We start from the raw sequence: 15,103 nt of genomic DNA on the forward strand, positions 1-15,103 counted from the left end.
ATTTTCCCTCCCTCCCTTCTTCTCTCCCACGTTTTCCATCTCCCTCCTTCCTTCCCCTCCCGTTTCCCATCCCCCTTCCGACCATGACCCAACCAATTCAACCAAACCACCCACCTGCCCCAGAAACTACCCCCAAACCAACTCTGTTGTTCAGTCAGACTATTCTCCGTCTCTTCATCTTCCAGTTCCACTGTGTCCTTTCAATGACCGAGGAACAACCTTTTCAGCAAATGGGATTTGTGTGAAGCTTGAACGGATATTGACTGGAACCTCATTGTTATTTATAGCAATATCGGATCTCCTGGAACAGAGTTCAGGGTTGGGTTATGACACTTTCCTCCCTGTGGCATTTTTTCTTTTATCCCTTTTGTGCCTTGATCTCATGCTTCAGGGCCTTCTTGTTTAGTTCATTCCCCTCCCCCCCTGCCCCGACAAAACCCCACACCACAATGAATGGCTGGTAAGAGGAGCGATGAGGGAAATAGTGGAGGAGGTGGGGGCCTAGAATCCAGGGTGCCCTCACCCCTACCAATTTCTTTCTCTCCCTTGGGTTCAGTGCATGGTGCATTCATTTGTTCTTGTGGGCTTGACTGGACTTGGTCAGTGTAGTTCAGGGAGAGAGAAAAAGAGAGAGAGAGAGAGAGAGAGAGAATAAAAACGCCGTCAAATTAAACGTCCTGTGTCTCACACTGCTCTGGTTCCTGACTAGGTGACTGGGATGCCTGGTCGTTGTGGGGTGACTGCACCAGGTCGTGCGGGGGTGGATTGCAGACCCGAAGCAGGACCTGCCACTCCCAGTTAGAGGAAGGGTTTGTTTGTCAAGGAGTTTCAGAAGAAGGAAGATTATGCAATAAGCAGCCCTGTAATAGTAAGTTTTCATTTATTTTATAGGAAATTGAGCACTGTATGTAGTTCATGCTCGACTCAGCGCTTCTCTTAGATTCTCCCTCTTCTTCTCCTTCTTCGCCTTTCTGCCTGTGTGTGTCCCCACTCTCCCCCACCACACCTCCTTCTCTCCCCACCTCTCCCCCGCCTTTCTGGGCAGAGTTGCTCTACAATGAGATAAATTTCCTTCTCCCCTTTCCTCACCCTGAACAGACGTGACACTGGGTAATCCACCAAGTCCTGCACTCCTCCAACCCCACACCCCACGTTGCACCCCCTCGGCCTTCAGTTTCCCCCACCCAAATCTAACCAACACAACAAGCTTATATTTCCAAATTGGAAATGGCACTTTTCCCATCTTCAGTCTTTCCCCTGCCCATACCCTTCTTGCAAACCCACCCCACCACCCTTGCCTCTTTCTCCATGCCAGTCTCGTAGAACATACCCAAAGGAAAAACAGTCATTTTCCTTAAGAAAAACCCTACGCACAACTGACTCTCCATTGATAAATGGAGAAGGGGGAGGAAGAGATAGTTATATGTGGGCTTCATGCATGCTGGGAGGTTCATTAGGGAGTCACAGAACAATCCTGGAATGGTTCGCCTGACCAGATTTGACCTTAAGGCACAGAACCACCCTCACTACTATTTTATACTTTATGAGATTTTTTCACCTATTTCTCATATATAATCACACTCATCACTCACCCCCTCTTCCCCACCGCTTTCCTCTCTCACCCTTAATCCACCTTAAGTGCTTTGCGTTATAGACTCATTCTTGAAACCGATCCCAATCTCTATCGTCTTGCCTTTTCCTGGCTTAGAAATTAAAAGGATGTGTGTAAATTACAAGCTTGCTCTTTAGTACGTTTGGTTAATTCCCTGCTGGTTACCGCATTGTTCTGAACCATGTTGTAGATGGTTGAACTAAAATGATTCTCAAGTGCTCAAAAAAAATGTTGTCAAGAATTATGATTAACTTGCAGTGTGACATTTGCGACTTCATGTGGTTAGCACGCGGAGCAAGTTATGAAATGTCGCAGGTATTACTTCTATATTTCCTTCCATACAGCATGAATAATGACTTTATCCTAGAGGGTTCTTACATATGCAGAAGGAAAACAAGCTCCACAACTTCTCTTATTGTCCATGCTAACTTCTTATTGGAGTAGTTGATTGCAGTTCAGGAGCTGCCACCTACTAGCTCTGCTGGACTCCTGGACTGTAATTTCTGTAATTCTACATGGTAAAATTTGAGGTATTCCTTATTATGTTCCTTAAATTATTGCTGGTATAAATTTTCACTGTGTTCAACATTCCCAGCTGAACACACAGTAATACCCTGAAGGGCTACTGGGGACACCATCATTCCCTCCCCGCCACTCCTTCTCTCCCCTGCCATTCCTTCCCACCCCTCTCCTCGCCACTCCTCCCCACCACCATTGCTCCTCCCCTCCTCCCTTCCCTCTCCCGCACCACGGATATTAATTTAAGGAACACATTAAGGAAAACTGCAAATTTTGCCTTATATTAAAATAGAATGGCAGATCCCATTAATGGTATTTTTCATATTGGTACCATTTACCAGGTCAAGCTTCCTTGAGCCATCACCAGCTATGGGTATAGCTAAATCTAACCTGATCCCAGGACTTTTTTGACAATGCTGCTCCACACGCATTTACTGGGTGCATAAGAATGGCATAAGAGTGGAACAAGCTCCATAGGGAGACTGTTGAAGCAACAAATGTTGATTCCTTCAAACATAGTATAGATAGCTTTCTTTTGGGAAATAACATTATGGGATATAATACATAGGTAGTTTGGGACATATGTGCAAACGACCACCAAGAAGGTGGAAGGCAAACTAGATGGACCTTGATCTTTTTTTTCACCTAGTATTTCTTATGTTCTTATGAGTGCATATGACAGACCCGGCCCAAAAACTCTCAGCCATGGTTTGAGCTCTCAATTGCTACAAAGAGATCCCTGCTGGAAGATGTTTATGGGTGGACGTTGGGTGAGGGCAAGGCTTTGCCTGGCCTGTTTTTTTTCCCTCATCTCATTGACTGTCAAATGGCCACCCAATGGCAATCTTCTTTGGAAGAGGTGAGCAGGATCTCCTCAAGGCTTAACTGGCTTCATGGTGAGGTGCTGAGCAATGGATTGTCAGAATCGACTCAACCCTTTGTGGTGGTCTTGCAAGTATGGTTCCTGAGCTGGCGGTCTGCAATACTCAAGGGCACTGCTGCTGACATATCAGACCAGACTTGGAGGGGCAGACTGGGCACTGGAGCAGGGATTGTTTCCACTTAGCTCCTTTTAACCCCGCAAGTCAAAACTATATCTGGTAGGGTGGTTCTAGCAAGACAAACAGCGGTAAGCTTGGCAGACAATGCTCTCAATGGCAAGCTATGTGGTTTTAGATGGTTAAATTTGCAGCAGTACCCTAACTCACACTCTGGGTTCCCCAGGTCTTGGGTCTTGCAGACCTGGACCTAATACTTTCCAGAATTAGGTAAGCAGAGTGCGTCAATGCATGGAGACAGAGTGCATTCCATTACCAAAACAAGGACATTTCCATGTGTAGATGGCATATCTATATGGAATTCTGTTTGGTTTGGATACTCTTAAGCGTGGTGATGATTTCCACTTAGCTGACAAAAAAACCTTCCCCCTCCCCCTCCCCACTCCCCTGTAAACGAATTTCCGCTGACACTAACTATCAAGACTCACATGTGAATGATGCTATGAATATTAATCACATAGGGAAGGTGCCTATTTTTTACCTATATGCTTGGCTGGTGATGCACCCTTTGGAAAATTTGCCCCATTAGAGGTGAAAAAAGCCCCCCAAAAATAATTGGAGATGAAGATTGGGACAAATTGGAAGAGAAACTTTATTGGGAAAAAAACAAGGAAAACATTTTCTAAAAAATGTGCAAAATAAGGTCAACTGTAGAATAAAGTCTTTATTACAGTTTGGTCCTTCTTTAACATGTGATTGCTTCATTTGTGTCCATGTGTGGAATAGATTTGCTGAAATGGTGAGTCTTGATGACATCTTCATTTGACTGTGCAGAGTGACAGAGCGGAGTGATGGGAGTGTGACAGATTGGAGATAGATATAGATTGGCACTTTAACTGTATGTCCAGGTCAATTCACCACCCCTCCCCCCACCCCCCCTCCTCTCGTTGGTGGGCAGAGAGCACAATGGGAATTGTATTCCACTGAACCGCTGCCCATTCCTAAAACTGCCACTTAATCATTTTTTTCTCTCTAACTTTTTGTTCATCTATTTGTGGTTCATTTTGAAGCATTTCTTATGTTAAATAGGAAACATTCAATATTTACCAGCAAGTGGCACACCACTCTCCAGGTGGGTGGAATTGTCCTGTCCAGCTCACCTGATGCATTTTCTTTGGAATCAAATCATATTTTTAAATATAATTTTTGGTCACTGGGATAACATTTAACTTTTTTTTGCTTAATATTAAGTTTTCTGGGATTCGCCTATCTGAAGAGGGTGAGAAATTCCCTTTCCTCAGGTCTGAAAGTAACTTTGAAGTAATCCTCAGGTTTAGGCTCAGCCCATGCCTTGAGATCACTTGAAACAGATCTCTGGGCCCTGTGAGGAGAGTACGATTTTCTCTGCTCCTTTGCCCTAAACAACTAAAAATTGTACTTGAAAAAACAGTTGGATTCCAAAACAAATGATTTCTGGGGGAGCTTGAAGAGGACAATTCCTCGAGGAATGCACCACCTGCTGGTAAATATCAACTCTTCCATTATTTAACGCAAGCAACACTTTAAAACTTACCAGAAATGTTACTCTATACTTTCAAAGTATTGGCTAGATTTACTCTGTGAATAGATATCTTCCTAATCTTCCCCTTCGCTCCATTGCTAACTAACTTAAATTAATGCCATCTTATCATTGATTCAATGACCAATAGAACTAATTTCTTACTATGAACTCTCATCAAAACCCCTCATCATTTTAAAGACCTCTGTCAAGGTACCCTCTCGTCATATGTCAAACCACTCATCCTTAGTTTGGTTGCTCTGGTTACTTGTGAGATCTTGCGAGCAAAATCATATTGAAGCCTTAGTCAGTACCAAGAAATGTCCTGCAAGTCATGGGATTTGTGGGTAGGCTCTGATATCTGGTGGCTGTATTCATAATTCCTAAGCCCACTATCTCTCCTCTGTAGAAGGGTGGATTCCACCTTTGGAGGTAAGGCAATGTAAGTCTAGTAACCTTTTTTCTGATGTCCCTGTCAATTACTCCTTTTATCTAATTCCCTCTTGAAAGCTGATATGGATCCTACCTCAACCACTGCAACTGGCAGAATGGGTATTCCACATCCGAGTAGCAGATTTAAAAGAGGGAGAGACAGATATTTCAGTAGTCGAGGTATTAAGGATTAATAGACGAAGGGTGGAGTATTTGGCAAGATCTCATAAACTGGTGGAACAGGCTCAATAGATTTTCTTTTACAAAACAATACAATTTGCATTTATATAGCATCTTCCATATGGGAAGGCATCTCGAAGTGCTTCACAGTGGTAGATAGTGACCTGAGCTGGGGGGTGGGAGCCAATGTGGGGGAAGAGGAAAGATGACCTAAAGCATTGTCAAAGAGATACGTTCTGAGATGTGGCTTAAATGAGAGGAGGGTGGAAGATAGTCGGAGGCACTCCGGGATGGAGTTTCAGAAAGCGACGCAGAATGTCTTAAAGCCCACCTGTCAATGGTGGAGCAGATAGAACTGGAGACATGATACAGGGCCAATATTCATTGAACGAAGGGACCAGCTAGGATTGTATGGTTGGAGGAGGTCTCAAAGATAGGGTGAAGGGAGACAGTGGAGGGATTTGAACATGGGAACAAGGAACCAATGGAGCTGAGTGAGAATGGGTGTGGTAGGCTCATGGAGTGATGCGGGAGAGGATATGGTCTAAGGGTTCTGGATAGTCTGTAGCTTTTGTAGAGAAGAGCAGGAGAGTCCAGTGAACAGAGCAATGGCATGGTAAACCGGGACGTGATAAAAGCAAGATAAAAAATTTCCTCTGTTTCTGTTCACATTAATTTTAGTGCCTTGGATGTATGAGCTGTTGAGTCGGATTCGTGAGAGGCAATGTGTCCTGTGCTCCCAATGCAGCAACTTTCAGTCATGCACTTAAAAGGGGATTTTCTCACAATAAACACATCCATTAAAGTTCCTTCATTCAGCCCAAGCAGAATAGCTCCTCAGAGATTTCTTCAGCAGCCATTAGGCTATGATAAAGCGATGCTCATCTCATGGTATCACTTGCTCAAGGGTTTTGAAGAAAAGATATTCAGTTCAATTGTTCTTCACCTTCATCAATAACCTGATGGATGTTATTAAAGTGATGGTCATCCCTTTGGTTCTATTTTACCTTCAATGCCGGACTAGCAAGTCAATAACTTTGCTTAGCTGTATTCTGTAGAGGTGTCAATGCCCTTGGGCTGAAAGCATTCAGCTCCTTGTCTTGACATCCAATCTATGAACGACCTGACACAGATATCTGAATCTTCTGGCAGAAAAATGGAAATCTTTTAAAATGCATTGACCCTATTTATCACTATTACCTTGGGATTTCTAAAGAGCTTTAGCAGCTCAGAGATGGTATACTCCAGTCCTGCCTCCTCGTCTTAAACTCTGTGCAGAACCCAACCTTCCCTTCCTCTAACATGTCTCAGTCTTGGATATGGATTTGAGGCCCCCAATTGGCCACAATATGCTAATAATCCAGGTTGAGACTATGCACCACCAGCTGCTTTATCCAGGTCCTCACATGTCCTCCACCTCCAGGGTGCTTGCAACTTGAATGACATACAGTCTTGACAATTAATTAATTTGCAAATACTCTATCCCCAAATTATTTCGTCGTCGTCCCCTCCGCTGTCAGAGATATTTGATATTTCTTATTGTGAAATTCTTACCAATTACAATTGAAAACACAAGATGCAGGTATCTTCCTTTGGTTAAGTATTATGTGGCAATTCACTGGAAGGCTTGTCCCTGTTTGCATGCTATTCCCTTCATCATTCTTTCAGCACTCTCAGGGGGCTAACTCTAGCAAACATTTCACTGTGTAATATGTTGTGAGAAGTCTCTAGGTGATGGACCTTGTGATACACACAAAACTATTTTCAAATCAAGAAAACTGGAAAAAAATAACTGCACTAAATTTCCACTAAGAATAGGCCCTGGTGGTGAGGCTTCCCCTTCACATTGTATTCACAGAGACAAAAGTTTCATTTGGATGGGATTAGGGGATGGGAGAAAATGGGTCTGGGGGTGTTCAAAACATCAAAACACAGAAATCCACTGTGCAGAAGGAGGCCATTTGGCCCATGGAGTCTACACTGGCTTATAGAGTAAGGCAATCAATTCACTCGCACTGCCCAGCCTTATCCCCATACCCTTCAAGCCCTTCTTAGGTTGGAGGAGAGACAGGTTTACCAGCATATATATAATAATAATTATCTTTGCATTTGATATAGAGCTTTTCGTGTTTTCTAGACTTCTCAAAGTGCTTCACAGAATATATAGTAAAGTAAATTGACTGTATATTTGTGGGCAAAACATATATATTTATGTATATAGGAAAGAGCGCTCACTATGTGAAATAGACATGTGATCCAAATAGCAGTCACATTTGCTATAAAATCAGTCACTACACTTGACCTGTGAAGGCTTTGAGATGTTTAACCACGTTGAGCCTGGTGAAGCGCTATACAAGTTATTTCTTTGTTTCAGTCCCACACAAAACAGTAGCCTGATTACCTCTTCCAGATCAGTTAGTCCCATCCTCCTTTCGAGTGCATGTTAGGAAGATAGAGTCCATATGGTCCATAGAGCCTGTTCTATTGCCTCTTTATTGGATCCTGGCAAGTTCCGTTCCTTTACCTTTCTCCATTCACCTTTGTCCAATCCCTCCACTATGCAGCACTGCCAACACATTATCCTACATGAAGGGTGCTATATAAATGCAAGTTTGTGGTTGTTGATATCCTTACTTCCCAAGTATTTTTTGGTAAGTCGGGTACATGAAATGCACGGAAATCCCATCACTATCACAAAAGAGACCCCAAACCAAAGTCCTAAGTGTTCCAAATATACTAAGAAATCTCCCTTTGTCTGGATTGGGGTGTGCCTGCCGTCCTGGAGAGATGCAAGAAGATTTTGTCTTGAAACTAGTAGTGCAGAACAAGGGAGAATTCTTAAATTTGGCCTTTACATTTGACAAAGTTACATTTATATAGTGCCTTTCACCTCAGGAGGATATCCCAAGGCGCTGAGTTCAGGGTTTGCACCTGGATTTGGGGACTGAGAGGTTTGGGCAGGGGAGAGAAAGCTGTCCAAAAGCATGGTCAGAGAGAAAGGTTGTGAAGGACCTTGAAAGAGGCAAGGGTGAGTCGAAGGGACTTCGGAATGGAGTTCTTCCTGAGAGAGGCGGCTTTGTTTAGAAGATGCGTTTTGCCCCAATTCTTCAAAACTAACTTCCCAAATAATACTAAATTTAATGATTTCCCATGACTCTGAACTGTCTTAAATTTTAAGGCTAGGTTGAATTTCGTGCCTCTGGTCTTAGCTGCAAGATTTTTTTTCTTAAAATTTTAGATGGTATGGAGTTGTGGAAAATAGTTAAATCTGATCCCAATTTAGAAGGTTGATCAGATCCTGAAATCCAATTCCACTTTTTAAAATTCTGTAGGGAAACTGGCTTTCCCAGTTAACATGTTTCTTGAAGTTTGCGGTAGCTTGTGAAATTTGGCACTGTTAACTATATGCTAATTAGCACATGCTTTCAGTTTAGCAACTTTGTGATAATTACGCATTGACTGGTCCCTGGGTATTCAGCAAGTGGAGCGGTCCCCTCCCCCCCCAAATTCTTTCTCCAACACCTGAGGATCTGGTTATACTCCAGTTTCTGATTATTGGAATTTTAGTATGTGATCCAAGCATTGGAACGCTGTTTAGTGAGATACCACTTTACCTTGCTTTTTTTCTCAGTTAAGCCTGCTAACTTAGCCTGTCCAAAGCTACGGTCTGAAAGCTGAAAACTTCAGTGTACAGTTGAGTCTCAGAAAGTGTTGGGGACAGAAGGGTAAAGGGTCCACCTGAAGTCAATGTGTTGACAATCAGAAGTGGCTAATTTATGCTGTGTGTATTAATCAGCACATAGGTGCTCATTATCCCACCGCAACGTTTATCTCATTGTTTTGATTCCACAATTCTGTTCCTTGTGCAGCAAATAATGGCTGATTGGCAGCAACTGAGATTAATCTGAAATCAAAACTCAAGCCTCATTTCCTCCCCCCCCCAGTCATTTCCAGCCTTTGTTAGGTTGTCTTAATTTCCCCTCTCAATGTTTACCCCTCCCCTAATCATAGAAATACCAACCCACAGGAGGTAATTCAGCGAATTTAGTTTGTGCTGATATTAGCTGCTCCTCTGGAACTATCTGTGCTTTGTGACGTCCTCCCAACGTGAAAGGCGCTATACAAATGTAACCTTGTTGTTGTTGTATCTACTCCAATCTTAATTTCTTCTCCAACAGCTCAAAATTCCACTTGTTCCTTGCTCAAGGCCATTGTTTAAACATTTAAAAGTGAGTGGAAGTATGTCTTAAGTATACTCTTTATTTGGAAATTGATTTTCTGCAATACTGTGAGAAACATTAACTTCCAAAATACAAGACCTGAATTTTAATACTTGAGCTTAAAAGCATAAGGAAATTCCAGCCTTGATGAATATCTGTTTCCCATTACATCATTTTTCAGCTCAGCCTCAATAGTCACTTGTAGCAAAGCATTCTGTATTCCAATAATCCTCTGTGTGAAATGTTTCGTGTAACCTCCCACTTAACTCCCTTTCTTAACAATTCATTACCTAGCAACAATAACCTTTCTCTGTTAGAAACATAGGAAACAGAAACAGGTGGATGTCATTCAGGCCATCAAGCCTGTTCCAGGAATTTAATAGATCTTGGTAGATCTTTTACTCGCAATGCCCTACCTATTCCCCAATCCCCTTAAGACTCGAGTGATTCCATTACTACATCTTTCCTGGAGCAGAACTTTCCACACCGTCACTGCCCCATGTGGAGGAATGCTTCCTAACCTTAGTTCTAACTGTCTTTGTCTGAATTGAAAGCTATCCCTCTATTCTAATGGATCCAAAGGAAGTGTGGTCATTTATCTAATTTGTCAAGCCTTTTTATTATTTTAAACACCTCAAACAAATCAATGTATAACCTCCTCCATTCTGAGGAATATAAGCACTTTGAGATGTCCTCCCAATGTAAAAGGCACTGTATGAATGTAAATTGTATTGTGTTATATAACCTCAGTCTCTCATCATTGGAAATTGATTTGCTGCAATACCCAAACAACTGTGAGTCCCTTCAACCCAAGCACTAAACTAGTGAAATGTCACGGGACGCCCTCCAAGGCTAGTATGTCCTGTGTTTACCACTAAAATAAACTGAAACTGATCCCCTAAAATATCAGATGCATTGATTTTTGAGCATGGGTGGTTGGGGGTAAGGGGAAAGGATGATAGCTTCGAAATGATTGTGGGTGTGAAAGAAGAAAAAGAAATACTGTGGTTTTTGCTGGTAAGAAAGTTGCCTTAAAGTGTCTTTTTTCGTTAAATGAAATGCTTTGTGAAACTGTGCTCCTTCGTATACGTAAGACATAAGTCAAGGTTTATTTACACCAGCCATTGCCTTGCCATAGCAAATGGACGCTATAATTCCAGAAGCCAGTCACTGAGGTCAATAGACAACAGAAAGTGGCAAGACATTGACGGGTATCAACGCTACGGATATTCCCTTTCTCAGACAGGTAAGCGGTGAAATGTATGGCGACCTTTGCCCCTGCTTCCCTCCCCCATTCCTGAAGCCATCATGCGTGTGTCTTCCAGAGCTCTTACTGTTGCAGTATGTGCACATATATTTCATGCCGTTGTCTCTCTGTCTCACTCCCAAACTCGTATGACAGTGTTTCTGCCCTGCAGTCTGTTCCGGGAAGCTCTACTATGTACCTTTTGTGAGGCTGATGGATGATAAAATATTTTCTTAACTTGAGCTTTGTGGGATCATATACAGAGGGGACCCTTCATCAGGTGAGAAACAGGGTGAGAAGTGGCAAAATAGGACACTAATAATCATCTTAATTTCTTTCCTCTTGCCCAATAACCCCACTCCCCGTTTTCCCATGTATATAAAGTCAGGTGATTCACGAAGAAATGAGCAGATTTAAACTGTGAAACGTATTAGAAATGAGTGTAAGGTGGGACTCTGTAATGTTCAAACTGTGGAGTCAAAACCCAACTTAATAAATGACAAGTTGTTATACTCAAGTCAACATCACATTTCAGAATCCATTTCGACCAGATCTTGACCTGTCTCCCGCAAAACCTGTATTTTTTACTTTTATCACCCCGGACTACAAATTCCCATTGACGGGTGCCTCCTAAGTGGGCAGAACAACCCTCTCTGGACCGCTGGTAACCTCCAAGAGCTCTACTCAACAAAAACTGGACATGACCTGATGAACTGAGACTCCTATTTCTTGCAAGAGTTTTGCCTCCCCCTTTTGCAGGTATCACATGGTCGTGCACCTTCACCTAAGCTGCATCTTTCCTCCAAAGTGTTCCCTTGGTTGGTCTCAATGAGGCCTTGTTGTAACTTGGCTGAGTTGCATACTTTCAGCAGATCTTAGACCTCATTGTATGGCATGGATTCAGCTACATATTCTTTCTCCTTTAGAATATTGAAGGTGAAGGACCTTAGAGAGGTTATTTTAAAAAGGATGAAAATGTAAAACTAGAAAGTAGAACAAGGGGACACATGTTTAGAATAGCCAAGAGCAATTTCAGGACAGATGCGAGGAAGCTTTTCCTTACCCAGAGAATATTTAATGACTAGAACAGGTTGCCAAGAATGCTGCAAGAGGCTGAGGGTGCATTAAATGCCACGTTTGATATGAGAGTGAGTACTGGTGATTTTCAGAGTCAGTTCCCAAAATAGTCTTAACTCAATTTTAAAGGTCGCACTTTGTGCCTTACTACATAAAGTATACTATACCAAGCTATGTTGGCAAGTATTATGAGCAGTGTTCAACAAGGTCTGGACCAAAGTGTGACAGATGAATATGAATGTAGATATACCTTGTGCAGTCCACACTGATGCCGACTAGAGACTGTGAACATGCACAAAGATTGAAGGGAGATCTGCTAGTGGAGATGGAGAAGGGATTGAGCTGTGATTATTGGTCATGCACGGAAGTGGGGATCGTCACACAGGGTGACTTAGGGCTGGTTTGTTTATCACCTATTCAGGCTATCCTTGACTGGGGAGGATGGTGGGGGCATGGGTGTAGACGGTGATATGTGTAGATTTACCTGAGTGATTCAGAACTTCTCATAAACATTAATCACCTCAGTAACATATTGTGCTAAAAACATCTTATTGGTCCCAGTCATGGGGTTGCTGTTGATGGTGCTCGTAGCTGATGTCAGTGGATGGTGTTACATACTGGTGAAAGCCCCTATTGACAATTGCTGCACTTAGCTGTGTAAGATGTTGAAATGCATTTACTAAACGCAGCTGCACCATGAACAGTGGTTTGGATCGGAACCCACTGAATTGGGTCTGCAGTTCTGCAGATCATCTTGATATGCATCATTGTGTTGGGTGTATATCTGATTTCTCTCAGATTATTTCAGACTAAACCCTGAGAGGAGACTTTATAATGTGGAGTGAGTGAAACAACAAGACAAACCCATCAGAAGCAGGTAAAGATAGGATGGTTAGTATTATTTGCAACTTGGAGTCACAATTTATCTTGAAGCAGCTTTTTGACCCATCTCAATGAAAAGGGAGGGGTTGGTTTGTAATTATAAAATTGGTCATTCACTTCATGGCTGTTTGTGGGACATTGTTGTGCGCAAATTGAATGCATCATTCGCCCGCAAAATACACAGATACTGCATTTAGAAGGAAAATTCTGTGAAACCCTCTGAGGTATTTTGACGTCATAGATACTATATCAAAACCAGGTATTATGATATCTGAGAATACTATACCACAGTTTAGAAACTCCATGCAGCAATAATTTTTTTTGGGGGGTGGGAGGGGGAGATGAGGTGAGGATGTTGCGTGATGGAGGAGTTGTGCGTAGAGGACATTCAGTGTCGGACACCCTTGTGTTTAGACTGTCTGCACAGCCGGAAAGTTGTGTCTCCCTTTGGGACCTCCGCCAAGTGCTTGGTGACCCGGATACCTGGCGGTAGCGGCTTCTCGCTTCATTCCCGCTGGTGAACGCTTGCTAACTGCAACCTTGTCAGACACATGCTGCGAGATCCCTTCCTTCAAGGAGGTGCCATCTGTTCTTCTGATTCTGTCCGCTTCAGTAATTTGAAGAGATTGGGCTATTGTAATTTGACTTGACAAGACATTTGTGTTCATTGCTTTCCCCTGTTAAATGTCATCAATTTAACCCAGGCATGTGATATATTCCATTCGTTTTTCCTACCAGGCCCCTATGGAGTAGGTTAAAACATTTTCAACAGCGTGTACTAAGTGTTCTCAAGGAGTCAACATCGTGGCTTCTTAAACATAGCCCATGTTTCCTCTGTGGAGCATGCAAGACTTCGGTTCTGATGAGAAGTTGGATCCAAACCAAAGCGATGTGATGCTGTTTGTGCCACAGGCATTTTGCCTTTGTTCTGACACCACTAGAGCTTTTTTTTCTGCCAATTTTTCCCCTCACCCCCACCAAACTTCTTTCTCTCCCTTCACAGCTCTATTCCAGATATAGCTGGCTCAGGCTGAGATACAGTTCACAAGGGAGGTTTGCCCAGAGGCCCATTTAATTTCATCTATCAACCTCCCCAGTTACCTGCTCCCTTTGCTCTGTAAAATCCAATGGAGCTGCTGCACATTCTGAACCCCCTCTGAACCAGCATTGGTGGCTCAGCTTTAACTATTAGTCTTGGAATCCTGTGATCAGTGGTTAGAGCAATCACCTTGCAAGTGAGAGACCTGGGTTTGATTCCCGGCAGGGCAAAATGTTGGGCAAGTTTCCTCTGTTTACCTAACAATAAGTAGAAACCCGGTTGTCAGTTGATTGGGGGTAATAATTCCTTCAAAAAAATTAAAAATAATGATAAATTGGTCAGTCAAACCACGATTGTTTGTTGGACACTGCTGTGTGCAATTGGCTGCTGCATTTCTCCCACAAAATATACAGTCAGTTCACGTTACAGTATATTCTATGAAGCGCTTGGAGACATCTCAAACACATGATAAGGGCTATATCAAATGCAAGGATTATTATTATTATTACGCAAACTTCTTTCTCGTTCTGTGGAGCTCTCCCTCAAAAATTTTTTATAATTACCATTAGCTTCCAGTATTCTGGATCTTTACCTTGCACCTTCTCCCCTCGCCTCCTGAAATCATATCTCTTTGATCGTAACATCCTCAGCTCCCCCCTCCGATACTCTCTGTGAAACTCGTTATCCTCTGCAGAATTGACTATTAGTGCAAGTTGTTGTTACTTTAATTGAAAAGATTTGGTGATGTTAGGCTTAATTCAGGTCTTTGAGTTATTGAGAGAAATAGATGATGAAGGTATGAGCATATTATTTGACTCACCATGGATGTCAAAACAGGTTGGCTTAGGTTTGAAATGGACAGGTCTGAAGTGCAGTTGGAGATGATAGAAGCAGTATTATTTCCTGTAGAGCAATGGCTATATGTGGAACAGACTCCCAGCATATGCAGTTCCTGTTCCATCAATAAAATCCTTGGTGACTGAGCCTTCAGCAGCTAACACTCTCCATTTAGTTCTCCGTCTCAGCCCCCTCTCTGTCGGAGTAGGTTTAGAGTGAGGAGTCTATGATAGAGTAGGTTATAAATGGTTTGGAGAAAGAGTGAGTTTGATGGACCAAATGGCCAGTGCCCATTCTACATTTTCTTATGTTCTTAAATCTTCAACAAGACAGAAACACAATTGGCTTTAAAACGGTACTTTAGGGCCTGAAAACTTCTGGCTGTTATGTGACTTGTGTATTTTGTTTTGCAATAAGCAGAAATGCTTTATGTTTGAAACATCAGATGATTTACAGCAATCTGAAGCTCGGACACTGATACAGGGCTCCGAGATCTAGGCATT

General features: G+C 42.5%; 1 protein-coding gene across 1 annotated transcript in view; it reads left to right on the plus strand.

Moving 5' to 3' along the window:
• The window catches only part of adgrb1a (adhesion G protein-coupled receptor B1a), a 166,409-nt gene that overhangs the window by 60,481 nt on the left and 90,825 nt on the right, over positions 1 to 15,103 (plus strand). Inside the window, exon 2 of the mRNA XM_042331678.1 lies at positions 10,658 to 10,765. Coding sequence (XP_042187612.1) covers positions 10,658 to 10,765 — 108 coding nt within the window. The remainder of the gene's footprint in view (positions 1 to 10,657; positions 10,766 to 15,103) is intronic.

Source organism: Callorhinchus milii, unplaced genomic scaffold, assembly GCF_018977255.1.
Source record: "Callorhinchus milii isolate IMCB2004 unplaced genomic scaffold, IMCB_Cmil_1.0 Scaffold2, whole genome shotgun sequence".
Lineage (NCBI taxonomy): Eukaryota > Metazoa > Chordata > Chondrichthyes > Chimaeriformes > Callorhinchidae > Callorhinchus > Callorhinchus milii.